The 19,568-nt window shown below is 48.9% G+C and overlaps 1 protein-coding gene and 1 long non-coding RNA gene across 3 annotated transcripts in view; both read right to left on the bottom strand.

Moving 5' to 3' along the window:
* LOC135808159 (uncharacterized) overlaps positions 1-19,568 on the bottom strand; it is a 46,825-nt gene that overhangs the window by 10,676 nt on the left and 16,581 nt on the right. For both annotated transcript variants that reach the window (XM_065321307.1, XM_065321306.1), the window contains exons 11-13: positions 18,400-18,554; positions 14,156-14,256; positions 3,466-3,624 (exon numbers count right to left, since the gene is read on the bottom strand). In XM_065321307.1, the coding sequence (XP_065177379.1) occupies positions 3,466-3,624; positions 14,156-14,256; positions 18,400-18,554 (415 nt within the window). The remainder of the gene's footprint in view (positions 1-3,465; positions 3,625-14,155; positions 14,257-18,399; positions 18,555-19,568) is intronic.
* Positions 502-3,203, bottom strand: LOC135808160 (uncharacterized). Its single transcript, XR_010552057.1, has 2 exons — positions 2,651-3,203; positions 502-1,427 (listed from the first exon to the last, which is right to left on the bottom strand). It is a non-coding gene; the product is annotated as an uncharacterized LOC135808160 (long non-coding RNA).

Below are 19,568 nucleotides of genomic sequence, written 5' to 3'. Positions count from 1 at the left end.
ACCCTAAGCAAGGTTTTTGTCCCTCACTCAAGAAAGGATGTACAGTAGGAGAGGGGGGGGGGGGATGATAAAATAGTTTGATGTTCATTGTTCTTTAGTTGCCAGGGGCGTCGGAAGGAGTTTTAGTGTGGTACAGTAAGCCATCTGAAATACAATTTACTCGTGGGGGGGGGGGGTGCTGAGCCGAAAATTTTGGAACTTTAGAACCTAGATCAGTGTATTTTCTTGATTCACGTGGTACCTGGGGAAAGGTGGTACAATCAATACCATAGTGAGCATACTGTGTGTGCCGCCCCTGGTTACATTTGTGGTATTCTCTTGCCCCATGATAGTGAATCAATCTATTTGCTTTGGTAGCTAAAATGTCACCAAGTGCAGATTGTAACATGCATTCAAAGGTGAATGACCAACCTACTAAGATGTGTAGTGTCGTCTCGGAAGGTTGAGAACGAACTGCCTCTTCTATCCTCGCCACGCCACACCTCAAAACGAACTAGTCAGTGGTTTTTCTCTAGAGCTAGAGAGAGAGCTTTTCATAGTTTACTTCAAGCGGCGACGGAAGAACTCATAATGGAGAACTAACACTGACAACGAATGACTGACGACTGTCAACAAACGTCTGACTCTGACAACGAATGACTGACAACTGACGACGACCGTCGGACAACTGACGGCGAACATGGCAAAAGGAAAACATGATATCAGAAATTGGTGCCCTCGTCAGCACAAAAGGTGGTGTACTCAGCACAAAAAGGTGCACGTGTCAACAACAAAGCAGCGCAGCAGCATGTACGGGTCAGCAACAAAGCAGCGCAGCAGCATGTACGGGTCAGCAGCACAAAGACACAAATACAGCAGCAGCTACGGCGAAGAGATAACACGTGCAGGCGCAGGTACAACACTATCCCCTACCAAAAAAAGACATCCACTCCCGTGGATGGAAGCAAAAGTGAAGTGTATAAAAAACGGAAGGAGACAGACCGGAGAAGAAGACAGAAAGACAGGGGAAATGAAATATGAAGCAACATAAACAGGCGACAATAAAACACAAAAGAGGTGGGCCACAACTGTTGAACGCATGACGAGTAGGCCAGGAGGGTTAACACCAGTCGGGAGCCCCGCAAAACTGTGCACCAATCAACGGAACCTGCAAGCAACAGATTTTGCAAAGGACCCCGGCTGGCGAGCTGTTCGACCTGTGTTTGTCCCTTTGGATCTTTTATTCTTAGAACAGCACCAACCTAGTACGCCACCCATCCACCAGTCATGACAAAACAAAAGTACAAATGCATGAGAAAACAGGTTATGCCGACGGACCCAGCGACGCTTCCAGGAGCGGCGAGACCGACAGTACGCACCGACCGAGAAGACTGGGGCAGCAGGACGCACACTGGCCGGCTGTCCGAAAACCGATGGCGCTACAGAAACTCCGAGAATCACAGGACACACACAGAAAGAGAGAAGGACTGACGCAAACATCTCAGCCATCACCAAAAATCAGTAAAGCACACGAAGGAAGGGAAGAACAGCCAGGAAGAACACGTCGATTGAAACAGGAACAATTAATCAGTGAGGACACCATTGAGGACACACAAACAAATCGGTTACCAATACGCAAAAGATAATGAAGAAAAACCACAGGGCGCTACCCTGAATAACCACAGGTCTCTAACCTGAAAAAACCCACAGGGATTGAACCTGAAAAAACCACAGGGATTGAACCTGAATAACACGGAACTTATAGTACATCCGCTCACAAAACCGAAAAACCGAAGAAAAAAAACTGTCCGGCACCGACTGGGACACACAAGGGCCAGCCAGCAACACACGGAAACCATAACACCCGCAAGGCAAACCGATACAAAAAAGCGCAGGATCCCTGCAGACCACCAAGCAGACCGTGGCTCACCATGATCAGACGCCCACCCAGGCGAACTAGAGAAACCCACATGCCGAAACACAATTATTACAAAACCACACGCTCACCAAAAAATTCAACCTGGATCAAGAACTTACGCGAGAATCCTACATGAAGTTCACACCTCCCACCAAACCGGAAGCCAACAGCTTTCCTACTTTGTTGACAGTGCATGACCGAGCCTGACAACGCTCTACACCATGTACACAGAACATGGAGAAACGACTAAAACGGTAAAAACACGAAACAAAACAATATGGATCGACTACATACGAGGCAGCACCTCGAGAACGTTCAGGTGGACATCTAAACAAATCACGCGACACAGTCACACTATCGGAGCAGTCCGACGGCAACTCCGTGACAAGCACAAGTGCACAACACAAGACGAGGTCAAAGCTACCCATGCTGAATGCACGACGAACATGCAAACACAAGTTCCAGATTCGAACGAGTAGCGCACGAACAGAAGTTTGAAATTTTCATACACAACAGTACAGTACAGGGTAGTCAGAGCGACACAACTAACACAACGGGGCGAACTAATTACGAGCAGCAAGACTACACTACGAGTTACACACTCGAACACAAGAGAACAAGGTTCCACGGAATTCCTGCCGGGACCCGCTTACCCGAGTCACCCGACGCAAAACAATTATTTGAAAATTCGAAATCGAATACAAGGTACGGCAACACATTACGCAGAGCAGACAATTACAAAGGCATGCTCACCTGAGTAGGAGCTCCGAGGATCTTGGAAAGGGTTGAACAGACGCAGCAAAGCGGAGCCATGGCGAGAACGCGAAGAGGAAAACGAAAAACACCGGCCGGAGAGCGACGAGCTTCAGGGTCGTGGGTTCGATTAGTTGGGCGCCAAATGTCGTCTCGGAAGGTTGAGAACGAACTGCCTCTTCTATCCTCGCCACGCCACACCTCAAAACGAACTAGTCAGTGGTTTTTCTCTAGAGCTAGAGAGAGAGCTTTTCATAGTTTACTTCAAGCGGCGACGGAAGAACTCATAATGGAGAACTAACACTGACAACGAATGACTGACGACTGTCAACAAACGTCTGACTCTGACAACGAATGACTGACAACTGACGACGACCGTCGGACAACTGACGGCGAACATGGCAAAAGGAAAACATGATATCAGAAATTGGTGCCCTCGTCAGCACAAAAGGTGGTGTACTCAGCACAAAAAGGTGCACGTGTCAACAACAAAGCAGCGCAGCAGCATGTACGGGTCAGCAACAAAGCAGCGCAGCAGCATGTACGGGTCAGCAGCACAAAGACACAAATACAGCAGCAGCTACGGCGAAGAGATAACACGTGCAGGCGCAGGTACAACAGTAGCAGCCAGCACGGTGGTGACAACTCGAGAGAAAAGTGCAAGTGTGTATGCAATAGTAAAGCTACCAACGGATCAAAAGTTGCGGCAAATCATGATCAGTAGTGATGGAGATAGACAATTTGTTCCATGGGGTGGAGGATGAACGAAAGTCAGAGTGAAGCCTCTGACTCTGAGCATCACCGATGAGACTTACCAAACCAGTCGAGAGCCCAGTTGGTTGTTTCCTGCGGCATCTCACCACTGTTCTTCATGTAATCCCAGATGCCAAGCATTGCCTCCAGCAGGTTTTCAGCAATGGCACCGCCGTCACTCACAGTGTCCCAGGGCCAAGACATTTCCACCCACCAGAAACCTGCAAGTGCACACACATAGTACTGATAGTGTAGTACGCCTTGAGCACGTGACACACACAATCCGCTCAGCTAGCTTGCAGAGATATACCGTATACTGTATACCGTATACCAGTAGAAAAGCAATGTGACTGATACAGTAGCTCATGGCCAGTAGCCAGTAGCTGGTAGCTGTAGTGTATGTGTAGGTGCATGACATCATTATTGTGTGTACACCAGTCCGCATGCGCGGTCTCTGAATCTGCATAACTTCTAGTGGAGCGGGGTTCTTTTCCCGCGTCTTGCTTGCTTTCGGACTGTTCTTCCAGATGTACTTGTAATGGTAGTTTTCTCCGACCCTGTGATTGTGCTTTGCTGAACCCGATATAACAAGTGGCGACGAAGATGGGATCATGGCGCTGCTCGGAAACCTGGGCCCCTTCACATCTACGGATGCTGATGACTGGGAGTCTTATCTGGCCAGGCTGGATCAATTCTACAAAGCGAATAAAATTGAGGACGGGCGGAAGAAATCTGTATTCTTGACAGTTGTAGGAGAAAGTGTTTTCAGGTTGCTAGTGACGCTGATCGCACCAGCAACACTGGATGACAAGTCCCTCTCAGAGCTGCGACAGACTCTGACTGCACACTTCTCCCCTAAGCGTCTGACAATTGCGGAACGCTACAAATTTTGGAGCCGCAGCCAGCAGGCAAGTGAGAGTTATCATGACTATGCCGCTGAGCTACGACGTTTGGCAAAGACCTGTGACTTCGGCAATGGTCTGGAAGATGCCATCCGCGACAGGTTCGTCTGTGGCATACGAGACGCTGTCGTTTGTAAAAAATTGCTGACCATCGATGCCCTCACTTTGGAGACTGCTCTGAAAACGGCTGCAGCTCAGGAGGTGGTCGATCGCGAGGCTGCGCGCTTGATGGCCGCGGGTAGATCTACCTCCGAGTCCAGCGATGTCCATGCCGTTTGGCACAAGAGACAGCCACCTGCACCTAGACAGCGAGGCAAGTCCGGAGCCAGCGCTAGCAGCACTACTGACGGGGCTGCGCCTTGTTATCGCTGTGGCAATAAGGACCATGCTCCTTCACAGTGTCGCTTCAAGGCTTCCGAGTGCCACTACTGCCACAAGCGTGGGCACCTCGAGAAGGTGTGTCGTGGAGCAACCAATCGCATACGCCAGCCGCTCTTTGACAACCAGCGAGCGCAATTATAGCCAACTGGAACGAGAAGCGCTTGCTATCGTGTTCGGTGTCACCAAGTTCCACTTGTACCTCTATGGACGGCACTTCAACCTGGTGACCGACAACCGCCCTCTTGCCGTAATCTTCGGTCCAAAGAGAGGCATCCCCTCAATCGCAGCCATGCGGTTGCAGCGTTGGGCTGTAACACTATCAGCGTATCAATACGATGTGATGGTAAAGACGACTGAAGCCAACGCCAACGCTGATTACCTGTCACGCATGTCGCTTGATTCGCATAGCGTTGATGTGTGTGAGGTGTCTGAGATTCTGACGACTCACCAGGATCAGCTGCCAGTCCTCGCAGCAGACATCAGTGCAGAGACGGCCAAGGACATCGTGCTCAAGCAGGTACTGCAGCATGTCGCCAATGGTTGGCCCGAGACTGTCCCCTCAGAGCTGAAGCCCTTCCACCGCATCGCAGAGGAGCTCACAGTAGTGCAGGGCTGCCTTCAGCGAGGATTTCGCACTGTGGTGCCCAGCACGCTTCAGCCCCGGCTCCTTCAAGAGTTACACATTGCACACCCTGGTGTTGTGTATCGTGTCGGAGAAAGGTCTTCTGGGGTGTCGTCGAGATCTCGTTGCGACCGTGACTCCTGCTTGTCTCCCTGGCTAGGTGCTGCTTGCTTTGCTTTTTGCGTAGTGTTTTTGATTATTGTTTACTATTGCGTATTGTTAGTGTTCGTTGTGATTTGGTACAGTACTTGTTACGAGATACGACACATTGTGTAGTGTGTGTTTGCAGCACGAAGAAGACTGCACACCAGAACGGTTAGCTCAGGAGCTTGGGCTTACCTTGTGCAATCACAGTTCATCAGCTTGGACATTGCGCTTGGTCCCATGCGAATAACCGACTAGAATAGTAATTATTTCTTCGTTGCATTTTTGAATTGTGTTCTTGCTAGCTCGTTGATTTATTTAGTTGATGTGTTGATTTGTGTTTGATTACTTATTTATTTGATGCGCGATTTATGTGCGCTGATTGCGTGATGGCATGCAATTATGATCATGCTTGCGCCAGCTAGCTAGATGCCTGCGCCGCGCACTGATGTTGAATGAGTTAGCATGCGCCCCGCGCTGTTCATGCATATATGGTACATGGTGTGTAATGTTTGCCGCACACGCGTATAGGTGCCGCGCCTCGTACTGCTCATGTGCCTCGCGCCGTACTATTGCTGTCGCTTTGCCAAATTTAGCTTCCGCTTTCCGAGCGCTGTACGCTCTTCTGTACGCTCATGCCAAAGTTGGACGCACGTTGTGGCTGGCCAGCGCTTTACCCCTCATGCGTTGTTCTTTTCCTTGATGCTGTGGTTTGTTTTCTTTAGTGTTCTAGAGTTCTCTTTCCGATGTAGTTCGTATTTTTCCAGTCTCTTCTTCTCAATGTATTCTACTGTTCATTCATTATAGTCCGTAAAGAATTACGTGACCTTTTGTCTTGTGGCGTCTGTGCGATCCTGAAACTTTTGAGGTGTTAGTAGTGAACACAACATTTTGGCGACCACGCCAGGATCGAGACGCGTGAACATGGATGAGGTAGAAGCGAAGCTGATCGCAAATGGTCAAGCTTATGGCTACACTGGAGAGGCATTGCGTACTTACGTAGAGGAGCGTATCGAGAAGCACGAGGAGAAAGTGCGTGCAGACAGAGAGCGCGAAGAACGAGCAGGAAGTAGATTGGAAAGGAAAGATGACGAGCAGCTGCTTGCGAGGATTGCAGATTTGGAGTTGCAAGTCCAGCACACACGAGAGACTCAGAGTGATGAGAGCACTTTGTTGAATACGACGAATGGCAGTTTAGCGAGCAAGAGGGCTGCCATCAAGATGCCGAAGTTCGACGGTAAGCAGACTGTTGAGACCTATCTCGAACTGTTCGAGGATGTGGCAAAGCAAAATGAGTTCAGCGACGACGAGTACCTGATCCGCTTGCGCGTGGCTGTTGCTGGCAGCAAGTTGGAAGATGCATGCTATGGCTGCAACACCTTTGCCGAAGCGAAGCGCGAGCTGCTGATGGCGCATGGGAAGACCGCCGACAAAGCGTGGCAAGCCCTGATGGCCATACAGCAGAAAAGTGATGAGAGTTTCTACCAGTTTGTGGTACGAGTGACGCGCGAGACGGAGAAGTGGGCAAAACTCGCCAGGCCTAGCCGTACCTCTAGCCGCGGACAAATCGGTGAGCTGGACGACACTGAATTGTTCGGATGTGTCGTACGTCAAGTCCTGCTAGAAGCTGTGTCGGCAGAAACTAAGGCCTTCTTGATCGAGAAGAGATGTTACACGAAGGACTTGAAGGCGTTTGCGGAGGATGGTACGGCTTACCAAACAGCCCACGGACGTAGCAAGCTGAAGCCTGCCAAGTCTAGCACCAGCGACAAACGTATACCGTTTGCGTCGGCAGAGTGTTTGACGGTCAGCGTTGATGAGGCTAACAAGAAATTGTCAGCTATGGCGTCTGAGCACCGAAACGCGTACGTCAAGGCAGAGGGACTGTGTTTCAACTGCCTGAGACCAGGACATCGAGTGATGAATTGTCAGAACAAGGGTCGTTGCAAGCACTGCAACAAGCGACACCACAGTCTACTGCACAGAGAGGACAAACAGGTAACATCCGAACCGATAGCCGAATCGAAAGTCGGTACGTATGAATGTAGTGCAAACAGCGTGCACTTGATGACCGGCGTGGCTGAGGTACAAGGACCTAGCCGAAAGGCCAGTGTACGCATATTCATCGACCCAGGTGCGCAGGCATCGTTCATCACCGCGCCACTGGTGAACTCGCTGCAACCGGCACACCTTGGATCGCAAACTGTCAGGCTGAAGGCGTTTGACGTGGAGCCGAAGTTTGAAAAGATGGACAGGTACCGTGTCACCATCAAGGGTGCAACGAAGTCCATTTCCGTCAATGCCTGGCAAAAGAAGTCGCTAGGTCTCCGATTCGATCCGCTAGCAGACAGCACAATTGCACGTTGGCAGTCAAAGGGATTGCAGCTGTCTGATGACTCGACAAAGGCCGGATCAAGCGAAGTGCACATGCTGATTGGAGCTGACTACTGCAATGAGTTCCTTCTCCGCAAGGAGCAAATCAATGGAGAGACGGCCTGGCACACTGAAATAGGCTGGGTGCTGTCAGGACCGGCTAATAGTGAAACCAAGTCAGCGACCGTCAGTGTGAGTTGTATTGAACTTGACCGACTGTGGAAGATGGAAGAGGTGCCGGAAATAGCTGAGACGTTACTGGACTTCCCGATAGAGCGGCAAGGCCCTCATTACCAAGTGGGATTGCTATGGCGATCTGAGAAGCGTCCGCCAGCCAACCTCAACCAAGCGATGGCAGCGGCACACTCACTGCTGAAGCAGCTACAGAGACGAGGTCAACGTCCAGCGTATGATGACGTCCTCATCACTGAGTACTTGAAGCTGGATGCCATTGAAAAGGAACCGCATCCGGAGGAAGCCGGCTATTACATGCCGCATCATGCCGTATTCCGTAGCGACGCCTCAACGACGAAGACACGGGTCGTCTTCAATGCATCCGCCGCCTGCACCGGAGCACAATCCCTAAACGACATGGTCGATCCCGGGCCATCACTCCTACCGGATCTCACTGGTATCCTCCTCAGGTTCCGTGAGTATGAATGTGCTGTACAAGCCGATATTCGCAAGGCTTTTTTTATGATCGGAATGCGTGAAGAAGATAGGCCATATCTGCGTTTTGTTTGGCCTGAGATAGGTAGCGAAGAAATGTGTATCTGGCGTTTAAAGAAGCTGCCTTTTGGAGTGAATTGTTCTCCTTTCATACTTAGTGCTGTGCTGCGCTTTCATCTCGATAGTGCATTCGAGTCTGCTTCTGCTGCTGAGCGTGATATCATAGAGCTGCTGCTGCGTAGTTTTTATGTTGATGATTGCGTTTCTAGCTTGCCATGCTGTGCGGATGCTGAAAAGCTGCAGGAGTATAGCGTTAATGTTTTGCAGGGAGCAGGCATGGAGTTGCGGAAGTGGCGAGGGAACACGATGACCTCAGACCCCGAGGCTGGTTCCAAGGCACTGGGTATTGTGTGGAACACCGAGTCAGATTGTATTTCGGTGGCTGCGCTCGGTGATGTTGAGTGTCCCAAGGAAGTGTCTGGTTGGTCTCGTCGTGCGTTGTTGCGTTGTGTTGCCGCTGTGTTCGATCCGCTAGGTTGGGCGTCACCCGCAGTTGTGCCAGGCAAGATGATGTTGCAAGAGAGTTGGAAGCTCGGCGGTGGTTGGGATGACCCATTCCCTATTGATTTGGCTGTACGATGTGCTTCATGGTGGGGAGAGCTCGCAGCGCTTTCTTCCGTTAAAATCCCCAGATGGATCGGGTGTACTCCAGATGCTCCAGTCACGTTGCATGTATTCTCAGATGCATCCGAGAAGGGCTATGGCTGTTGTTTCTATGTTGTGTCCGGTTTGACGTCTTCTTTGTTGTGTGCGAAGGCGAAGGTTGCACCTGTTGTACGTCCCACTCTTGCGCGTCTGGAATTGTCGGCTGTGTGTCTTGGCGTGAAGATGTTGTCCTTTGTCGTCAATGAATTGAGAGTGCCAATTGAAAGGATTGTGGGGTGGACAGACAGCCTAACCACATGGCACTGGATCTCAAAGCCGTCGTATCACTGGAAGACGTATGTTGCTAATCGAGTTGCTGCAGTGCAAGAAGTTTCGCAGAAGCTGCAAGTAGAATGGCGTCACTGTCCAGGAGTTAGCAACCCTGCAGATCTTGTCTCGCGTGGTGTCCCAGTGTGTGACTTGCAGAAGGAGATGTGGCTGCATGGTCCGTCATGGTTGAGCGATGAGTCTCAGTGGCCACCAGTCATCTCGTTTCAGAGCACCAATGAGTCCGTCACCGAAGCACGCGTGTCGGCTGTGGAGGTTGACACTCCAGTTGTTTGGCCGTGGGAGAAGTTCTCCAAGTGGCAACGAGCTCGCGGTTTGGTCGCAAGTATGCTGTCATGGCGACACAAGGGTGTTTCGCGTGCAGAATTGATTCCATCTGCTGAGTCTGTGATGTTTCGCGCCATCCAAGAGCAATGCTTCCCTAAGGAGTTGTCCCAGTTGCGGAGCAAGGAGCCACTGAAGAAGGGTTCGAAGCTGTTCAAGTTGTCTCCGTTTCTGGATGAAGCTGGTTTGCTCAGAGTTCGTGGTCGTCTGCAGGAGAGCGATCTGTCCTACGAGGTTCAGCATCCGATCATCCTGGGCAGATGTCATCTAAGTGAGTTGTTTCTGCGTGATGCTCACCTTCAGCGAATGCACCAGGGTGTAGAGAGCGTGCTTGCGTTTCTACAACAGCAGTTCTGGATTCTCGGAGCTCGTCGGTTTCTTCGTAGCGTGTCGGAGAAGTGCATTGTTTGCCGCAGATTTCGCGCACAGACTGCTGCTGAGGAGATGCCGCCGTTGCCCTCAGACAGGGTGAAGCACCACCAGCCATTCGGTCTCACAGGTATTGATTATGCAGGTCCGTTGTACGTGCGCAGTTCATCAAATGTTCAGAAAGTGTGGGTCGCACTCTTCGTGTGCGGTACTACTCGCGCAGTGCACCTAGAGCTCGTGGATAGCCTGTCGACAGAGGTGTTCCTGCTAGCATTGCGTCGTTTCATCGCCCGTCGTGGGAAGCCGCTGCGTATACGTTCAGATAATGCTACGACGTTCAAGTCCGCCGCAGACAAGGTGGCAATCCCGTGGTTCTTCAATCCGCCATCTGCCCCGTGGCATGGAGGGTTCTATGAGCGTCTGGTGGCATGTGTGAAAGCTCCCTTGAAGAAGGTTCTCGGTCGAGCGTCATTGAGTCGAGACGAGCTGTTCACTGTCTTGACGGAGATCGAGAGAGTCGTCAACTCTCGACCCCTCACTCCGGTTTCTACGGATGTAGCTGACGAGTCGCCGCTGACTCCAGCCATGATGTTGGGAGACATCTTTGCAACCGGTATTGCCTCGTCTGACAGACCACTCGGTCCACGGCAGTTGTCCGCTCGAGTCAAGTATGTCCACACCGTCTACGAGCACCTCAACCAGCGTTGGTCGTCTGAGTATCTCATTCGTCTCAGTGAGTATCATCGGTCGAAGTCAACTCCGATTGTCGTGAACGACGTTGTGTTTATTGCCGACGACAACCGGAAGCGGCAATCATGGCGCTTGGGTAGGGTCGCAGAGCTGTATCCTGGAAGAGATGGCAAGTGCAGGGTGGCCAAAGTCCAAGTTGGCCAATCGTCCATGCTACGGCCCATTCAACGCTTGGTTCCGTTGGAAGTAGCGAAGGAGCATGTTGAGCCGCCTGCTGTGGACGCTGAGCCGCAGCCGCAGACACCCGCGAGCGCTGATCCAGTCAACGTCGTCAATGATGTTGAAATACCTTCGACGACCGTTGAGCCGCAAGTTACGCGTCGATCTCGTCGTACCGTTCGACCACCACCTCGTCTTGATTTGTGATCAGTGTGGTTGAAGCCCTTTGGTGGGGAGAATGTTGTGTATCGTGTCGGAGAAAGGTCTTCTGGGGTGTCGTCGAGATCTCGTTGCGACCGTGACTCCTGCTTGTCTCCCTGGCTAGGTGCTGCTTGCTTTGCTTTTTGCGTAGTGTTTTTGATTATTGTTTACTATTGCGTATTGTTAGTGTTCGTTGTGATTTGGTACAGTACTTGTTACGAGATACGACACATTGTGTAGTGTGTGTTTGCAGCACGAAGAAGACTGCACACCAGAACGGTTAGCTCAGGAGCTTGGGCTTACCTTGTGCAATCACAGTTCATCAGCTTGGACATTGCGCTTGGTCCCATGCGAATAACCGACTAGAATAGTAATTATTTCTTCGTTGCATTTTTGAATTGTGTTCTTGCTAGCTCGTTGATTTATTTAGTTGATGTGTTGATTTGTGTTTGATTACTTATTTATTTGATGCGCGATTTATGTGCGCTGATTGCGTGATGGCATGCAATTATGATCATGCTTGCGCCAGCTAGCTAGATGCCTGCGCCGCGCACTGATGTTGAATGAGTTAGCATGCGCCCCGCGCTGTTCATGCATATATGGTACATGGTGTGTAATGTTTGCCGCACACGCGTATAGGTGCCGCGCCTCGTACTGCGCATGTGCCTCGCGCCGTACTATTGCTGTCGCTTTGCCAAATTTAGCTTCCGCTTTCCGAGCGCTGTACGCTCTTCTGTACGCTCATGCCAAAGTTGGACGCACGTTGTGGCTGGCCAGCGCTTTACCCCTCATGCGTTGTTCTTTTCCTTGATGCTGTGGTTTGTTTTCTTTAGTGTTCTAGAGTTCTCTTTCCGATGTAGTTCGTATTTTTCCAGTCTCTTCTTCTCAATGTATTCTACTGTTCATTCATTATAGTCCGTAAAGAATTACGTGACCTTTTGTCTTGTGGCGTCTGTGCGATCCTGAAACTTTTGAGGTGTTAGTAGTGAACACAACACCCTGGTATGGTGCGCATGAAGGCTTTGGCAAGGAACCATGTATGGTGGCCAGGTCTTGACAGCGACGTGGAGCGAGCCGTCCGAAGCTGCCATGCATGCCAAGTGAACAGGAATCGTGATCAACCAGTGGAGGTGACACGTTGGCCCAATCCAGCAGCACCCTGGAGTCGCATTCACGCCGATTTTGCTGGACCAATGGAAGGACGAATGTATTTGATCGTGACTGATGCATTCTCCAAGTGGTTGGAAGTGATTCCTATGTCCTCCACCACCAGCAAGACGACTATCGCAGAGTTCCGGAAGCTGTTTGCGGCGTATGGTTCTCCTGATGCAATCGTGACGGACAACGGCCCGCAGTTCACGTCCGTGGAGTGGAGCAACTTCATGGCTGAGAGAAGTATCATCCACCTGCGCAGTGCACCATACTTCCCCGCAACCAACGGAGCTGCAGAACGCTGTGTCCAAACATTCAAAGCTGCCTTGTTGAGTGAGAAGCGTGGTCTACTGTCTTGGACCGAGGCACTGCAGACGTTCTTGGAACGGTATCGCTCGACTCCTCACGCGACAACAGGAGAAACTCCATCGGCATTGTTCCTTCAACGGGAGCTCAAGACCAGACTGCACCTGGTACAGCCGCAAGCCAAGAATACCACCACCGCTGCCTGCCACCAGCCGCCAGCAAAAGGGTTGGACGAAGGCAGCGCCGTCTATGCGCGGATGTTCAACCAGCCTCAGAAGTGGTCAGCTGGCACCGTATTGCAGCGGAAAGGCACCAAGTCTTTCGAAGTTAAGCTGGCCAATGGTGTCATTGTGCGTAGACATGTGGACCAGCTGCGTGTTCGTGATCCTGCAACGACTCCTGAGCTTCCCTCTGATCCTGAGAAGGTAGTTCAGCAACGTGATGCTCGGACGCCATCAAGGCGTCACGCACTGAAGCCACAGCGCTACAGGGACTGAACTATTCTAGAGCACCGCTCTGTTCTCTTGTTCATGTTCAGCCGCCTTCTCATAATGCTCACTCTTCGCACACTGTCCTTCCCTCTGTTAGGCTCTCCCTTGTGTTTTTGAAGGGGGAGATTGTAGTGTATGTGTAGGTGCATGACATCATTATTGTGTGTACACCAGTCCGCATGCGCGGTCTCTGAATCTGCATAACTTCTAGTGGAGCGGGGTTCTTTTCCCGCGTCTTGCTTGCTTTCGGACTGTTCTTCCAGATGTACTTGTAATGGTAGTTTTCTCCGACCCTGTGATTGTGCTTTGCTGAACCCGATATAACAGTAGCCAGTAGCCAGTAGCTGGTAGCCAGTAGCCAGTAGCTATGACTACACAGTGTTCTTTTTAGAGCACACTGGGAATCTCTGGGAATCTCCGGGAATCTCTTACTGATCCAGTACTACAGTCCATTTCAAAACTATAGACGCGTACCTAGGCAAAAACCGTTATGCCAGCATCTATACCACATAAAATCTGTGATCACTTTGTACATAAATTTTTCCAAATTGGGCGTCTGTTATCCAATCCTTTAGAAACTATATGAGAGTAATTGTGGAGCGATCCTGAGCAATATTCCGAAAACTATTCTCAAAAAGTTCCAGCCAAATTTGAAATATTTCAAAAACCCTACGCGTCTATAGTTTTGAAATGCACTGTAAAATATGTTGACTGCGCGGCATGGGAATTACAATACTATTTTTACATAATGATGTCATGCCAGCATGCATAGCAGTCATCATGATGTCATGCCATCATGTATAGCAGCCATCATGATGTCATGTCATCATGCATAGCAGCCATCAAGATGCCATGACATCATGCATAGCAGTCATCATGTTGTCATGTTATCATGCATAGCGGTCATGTGGCCTACCGTAGTCCAGGCGAGAGGGTCGTCGATGGACACAATCACTTGAAGTGAACCTCCTGTTGAACGTCGGTGGCAGCTTGAATGGCATTGGTTTGCCCATGTCCCTGTTGTCATAGCAACATCATTGTGTAACAGAGAGAGAGAGGGAGAGAGAGAGAGAGAGAGAGAGAGAGAGAGAGAGAGAGAGAGAGAGAGAGAGAGAGAGAGAGAGAGAGAGAGAGAGAGAGGGAGAGAGCGGGGGGGGGGGGGGATGAGTGAAGTGGAAGAACAAAAGCGACAGACACGAGAAACTGATTTGTGGAAATCACCATGCTGGAATGGAGAACTTCCACGACTACCCAGAGCAAGAATAGTACAGCCGTCAACGTAGAGACAGGATGAGGCACAACAACAGAGACCAAACGCTTTCTCGTGACTCCAAGTTTCGTGTTCAAAAACACTCATCAGACGACAGGATGATGTATCGTCTGGGCCGAACAATGCACACTGCAACGTCTTGTCTTTGTACCGGGAGGGTCATCCCGATGGGTAATGACCCACCCTGCATTCTCATATTTCATTGAAACAACAATTTCCCACGTAGGGAATAACACACAATTGCTCAAGTAGTGCCGAGGTCGCTACAACCTTTTCTTAGGACAATTTGTTATTGGTGCAAGAAACGAAAACCACATGCACACCTACAGTGTACATGTATTCATGTACTTCCTCCGCGTCATCGAAATTGTCGCAGTTTGACTAGTGACTTGTCACTTGTTACTAACAACTCCATAAGCTAAGCCATTCAAAACTTATGACACAGTATGATAGTCTGAAGACTAGAGTAACGTTCCAGGACAGTTGGACTGAGAGTTTGCATGCAGAGATGAAGTCCTCGTCGTCGCTGATGTCAATGGACGCAAAAATATCGTTCCGAAATATTTCAAGGAAGGTTGAGAGTTGGTCGCGCCTCATCTCAAACGTTTTGACTTTCTCCACAGGACAAGAGCTGCTATGCTTGTCGTCTGCTAGCTCTGGATGATTTCTACTTCACCACCAACGAAGCCTAGTAAGAATACACTATCGTTGCGAGGTCGGTTGATTACCGTCGGCGGAATCACCTCGATCTTGAAATGAACTTTTTTTAGCCGTGGCATGCCCATTTATTTTAGCTGTGTGGTCACAGCTCATGCAGGTAAGGTGTACTATCACGTCCAGCGCGCCCTCTTTTTCAGCATCACTGCCCGGCCCTGATTCACTGGTATACCATGGTACGGCACCTGCGCCTGCATCACTAGCACTACGTGTAGAATCTACACGGCTCTTGCAGGTACAATCATGTACTGAGTGTCTCGTCCAGAGCGACAAAATAATTTTATCGCTGTTGCAGGCATTTAGTTTGCTGACCCCTCGATGTTTCTCCAAGCGCTGCCACTTGTTCCACGAAGTCATTCTCAGCCAACTAAGGTAAAACAGTGATGAGGCTTGAGTGAATGGCCATAAGCACGAGAAATGTGCAGGCTGCAACGCCTGACTGATCTCATCGAGTCGAAATTACCATCGCAGCGGCATCAGCGAAGAAATTGCGTCTAGTTCAAAAATTCCAGCTTCCAATAACAGAAAATAGAACTTTGCCGTCACCCTATACTGATGACCGTTGCCTATGTCCGATTCCTTGCCTCTGGTACGAGTGCTGGTGAGTAAATACCCCGTTTTATATCAAAAGTCAAACTGCGACAATTTCGATGACGCGGAGGAAGTACATACCTCATGACACCATGAGCTATGTACATACCTCATGTACATACCTCATGTACATACCTCATGTACATACCTCATGTACATACCTCATGGTGTCATGGCTCTGCCACTGCCTGTACTTGAGGATATTCCCATATCTCACTTGACTACTAATAGTGGTATTAAGTGCGACATTCGCTTTGAAATGGAATGACGAGTGCGACATTCACTTTGAAATGGAATGACGAGTGCGACATTCACTTTGAAATGGAATGACGAGTGCGACATTCACTTTGAAATGGAATGACGAGTGCGACATTCACTTTGAAATGGAATGACGAGTGCGACATTCACTTTGAAATGGAATGACGAGTGCGACATTCACTTTGAAATGGAATGACGAGTGCGACATTCACTTTGAAATGGAATGACGAGTGCGACATTCACTTTGAAATGGAATGACGAGTGCGACATTCACTTTGAAATGGAATGACGAGTGCGACATTCACTTTGAAATGGAATGACGAGTGCGACATTCACTTTGAAATGGAATGACGAGTGCGACATTCACTTTGAAATGGAATGACGAGTGCGACATTCACTTTGAAATGGAATGACGAGTGCGACATTCACTTTGAAATGGAATGACGAGTGCGACATTCACTTTGAAATGGAATGACGAGTGCGACATTCACTTTGAAATGGAATGACGAGTGCGACATTCACTTTGAAATGGAATGACGAGTGCGACATTCACTTTGAAATGGAATGACGAGTGCGACATTCACTTTGAAATGGAATGACGAGTGCGACATTCACTTTGAAATGGAATGACGAGTGCGACATTCACTTTGAAATGGAATGACGAGTGCGACATTCACTTTGAAATGGAATGACGAGTGCGACATTCACTTTGAAATGGAATGACGAGTGCGACATTCACTTTGAAATGGAATGACGAGTGCGACATTCACTTTGAAATGGAATGACGAGTGCGACATTCACTTTGAAATGGAGTGACGAGTGCGACATTCACTTTGAAATGGAATGACGAGTGCGACATTCACTTTGAAATGGAATGACGAGTGCTACATTCACTTTGAAATGGAATGACGAGTGCGACATTCACTTTGAAATGGAATGACGAGTGCGACATTCACTTTGAAATGGAATGACGAGTGCGACATTCACTTTGAAATGGAGTGACGAGTGCGACATTCACTTTGAAATGGAATGACGAGTGCGACATTCACTTTGAAATGGAATGACGAGTGCGACATTCACTTTGAAATGGAATGACGAGTGCGACATTCACTTTGAAATGGAATGACGAGTGCGACATTCACTTTGAAATGGAATGACGAGTGCGACATTCACTTTGAAATGGAATGACGAGTGCGCCATTCACTTTGAAATGGAATGACGAGTGCGACATTCACTTTGAAATGGAATGACGAGTGCGACATTCACTTTGAAATGGAATGACGAGTGCGACATTCACTTTGAAATGGAATGACGAGTGCGACATTCACTTTGAAATGGAATGACGAGTGCGACATTCACTTTGAAATGGAGTGACGAGTGCGACATTCACTTTGAAATGGAATGACGAGTGCGACATTCACTTTGAAATGGAATGACGAGTGCGACATTCACTTTGAAATGGGAATGACGAGTGCGAAATTCACTTTGAAATGGAATGACGAGTGCGACATTCACTTTGAAATGGAATGACGAGTGCGACATTCACTTTGAAATGGAGTGACGAGTGCGACATTCACTTTGAAATGGAATGACGAGTGCGACATTCACTTTGAAATGGAATGACGAGCGCGACATTCACTTTGAAATGGAATGACGAGTGCGACATTCACTTTGAAATGGAATGACGAGTGCGACATTCACTTTGAAATGGAATGACGAGTGCGACATTCACTTTGAAATGGAATGACGAGTGCGACATTCACTTTGAAATGGAATGACGAGTGCGACATTCACTTTGAAATGGAATGACGAGTGCGACATTCACTTTGAAATGGAATGACGAGTGCGACATTCACTTTGAAATGGAATGACGAGTGCGACATTCACTTTGAAATGGAATGACGAGTGCGCCATTCACTTTGAAATGGAATGACGAGTGCGACATTCACTTTGAAATGGAATGACGAGTGCGACATTCACTTTGAAATGGAATGACGAGTGCGACATTCACTTTGAAATGGAATGACGAGTGCGACATTCACTTTGAAATGGAATGATGAGTGCGACATTCACTTTGAAATGGAATGACGAGTGCGACATTCACTTTGAAATGGAATGACGAGTGCGACATTCACTTGAAATGGAATGACGAGTGCGACATTCACTTTGAAATGGATTGACGAGTGCGACATTCACTTTGAAATGGAATGACGAGTGCGACATTCAATTTGAAATGGATTGACGAGTGCGACATTCACTTTGAAATGGAATGACGAGTGCGACATTCAATTTGAAATGGAATGACGAGTACACATTTAGCTTACTTAGCATGGAAAGCAAGTGATGATCCCTCTGTAGCAGTGTCCGCTGTCAGCATAGCCAGTGATTCCTTGTACTCGGACTGTGCTTCACGACCTTGTCGCCATTGACACTTTGCCTCAGCTCCCAGTCGACCATCACCAGTCGTGTCTATGTACACCTGTAGAACAGGTTGTGAAAACACAGTGATGTTTTGTCATGCATCCCTGGCGTGATACATGTACGCCAGTAGCCAGAATACGGTTCATCACATGCGGCGGAGACAGTTGAAGTGAACGTGTGAATACACTAAATCGACCCGCACTGTATAACACACAGTGAGATACGTCCCGGGCTATACTAGTAATTGACTATACAATCATGTTCACTGTGACTAGTAACCTATCATTGCGGAGTATCCACTGCATGTGACTCACTAGTAGACCCAGGTGCTCGAAGTCCGTACACTTTTACAGTGTGTGTTTGCCGAGCTGAAACTCACACTAGCAATGATCACTTGCCAGAATCCTGCTCGTGGATGGAAGGTATCTTGTCCAAGTTTGTTCTGAGGCCAGGCTCGATTGAACCAGGCCATCTTTCGATCCGATCTGTTTCTCTGGAGTTCGCTGATTTTTCATATCAAATTTTGGTGTCGCAGAGGGTGCTCTAAGTCCGTACTGATCAGAGGTGACTCGAAATACACACATATTTCTGCAATCCCTCGGTTACGACGAAAGCACCAAAGGGATATGTTTGGCATGTGCCTCCACCAGTATTTCTTGCAAAAGCGTAGTTTGTTACCGAAATGCAAGCTGTTTTTAGTTGGCTCAGAGAAGAAGCAGCTGTGCTGTGAAAACCGCGGGAAAACAGTGGTGGAGATGCCAGGAGTGTCAACCTTTCTGCAAGGATTGGTGGTTCTCTGTAAATTCTTCTCCTCTGGCCATTCTCAGCTCTACGCTGGCTCTTGATGATTGAGTGAAGGTCTGTTTGACGCTGTGTCCGTTCGAAATCGGTCTTGGCAAAGTTGATTTTTGCATGAAATGTAACCCAATATGTATTTCGTATGGACACTCGAAACTCACTCGCGTGGTATGGGACTTCTGATTATCGTAGATCCCTGAAAATTGCTACGCGAGGAGAACATACCACACTGTCCCCTCCATAAAATATTTGAGTCGAATACAATAACAGAACA

This window comes from Sycon ciliatum, chromosome 2 (genome assembly GCF_964019385.1).
Source record: "Sycon ciliatum chromosome 2, ocSycCili1.1, whole genome shotgun sequence".
Lineage (NCBI taxonomy): Eukaryota > Metazoa > Porifera > Calcarea > Leucosolenida > Sycettidae > Sycon > Sycon ciliatum.
The sequence above is the reverse complement of the archived record's forward strand: the minus strand, read 5'-3'. Positions and strand labels throughout refer to the sequence as shown.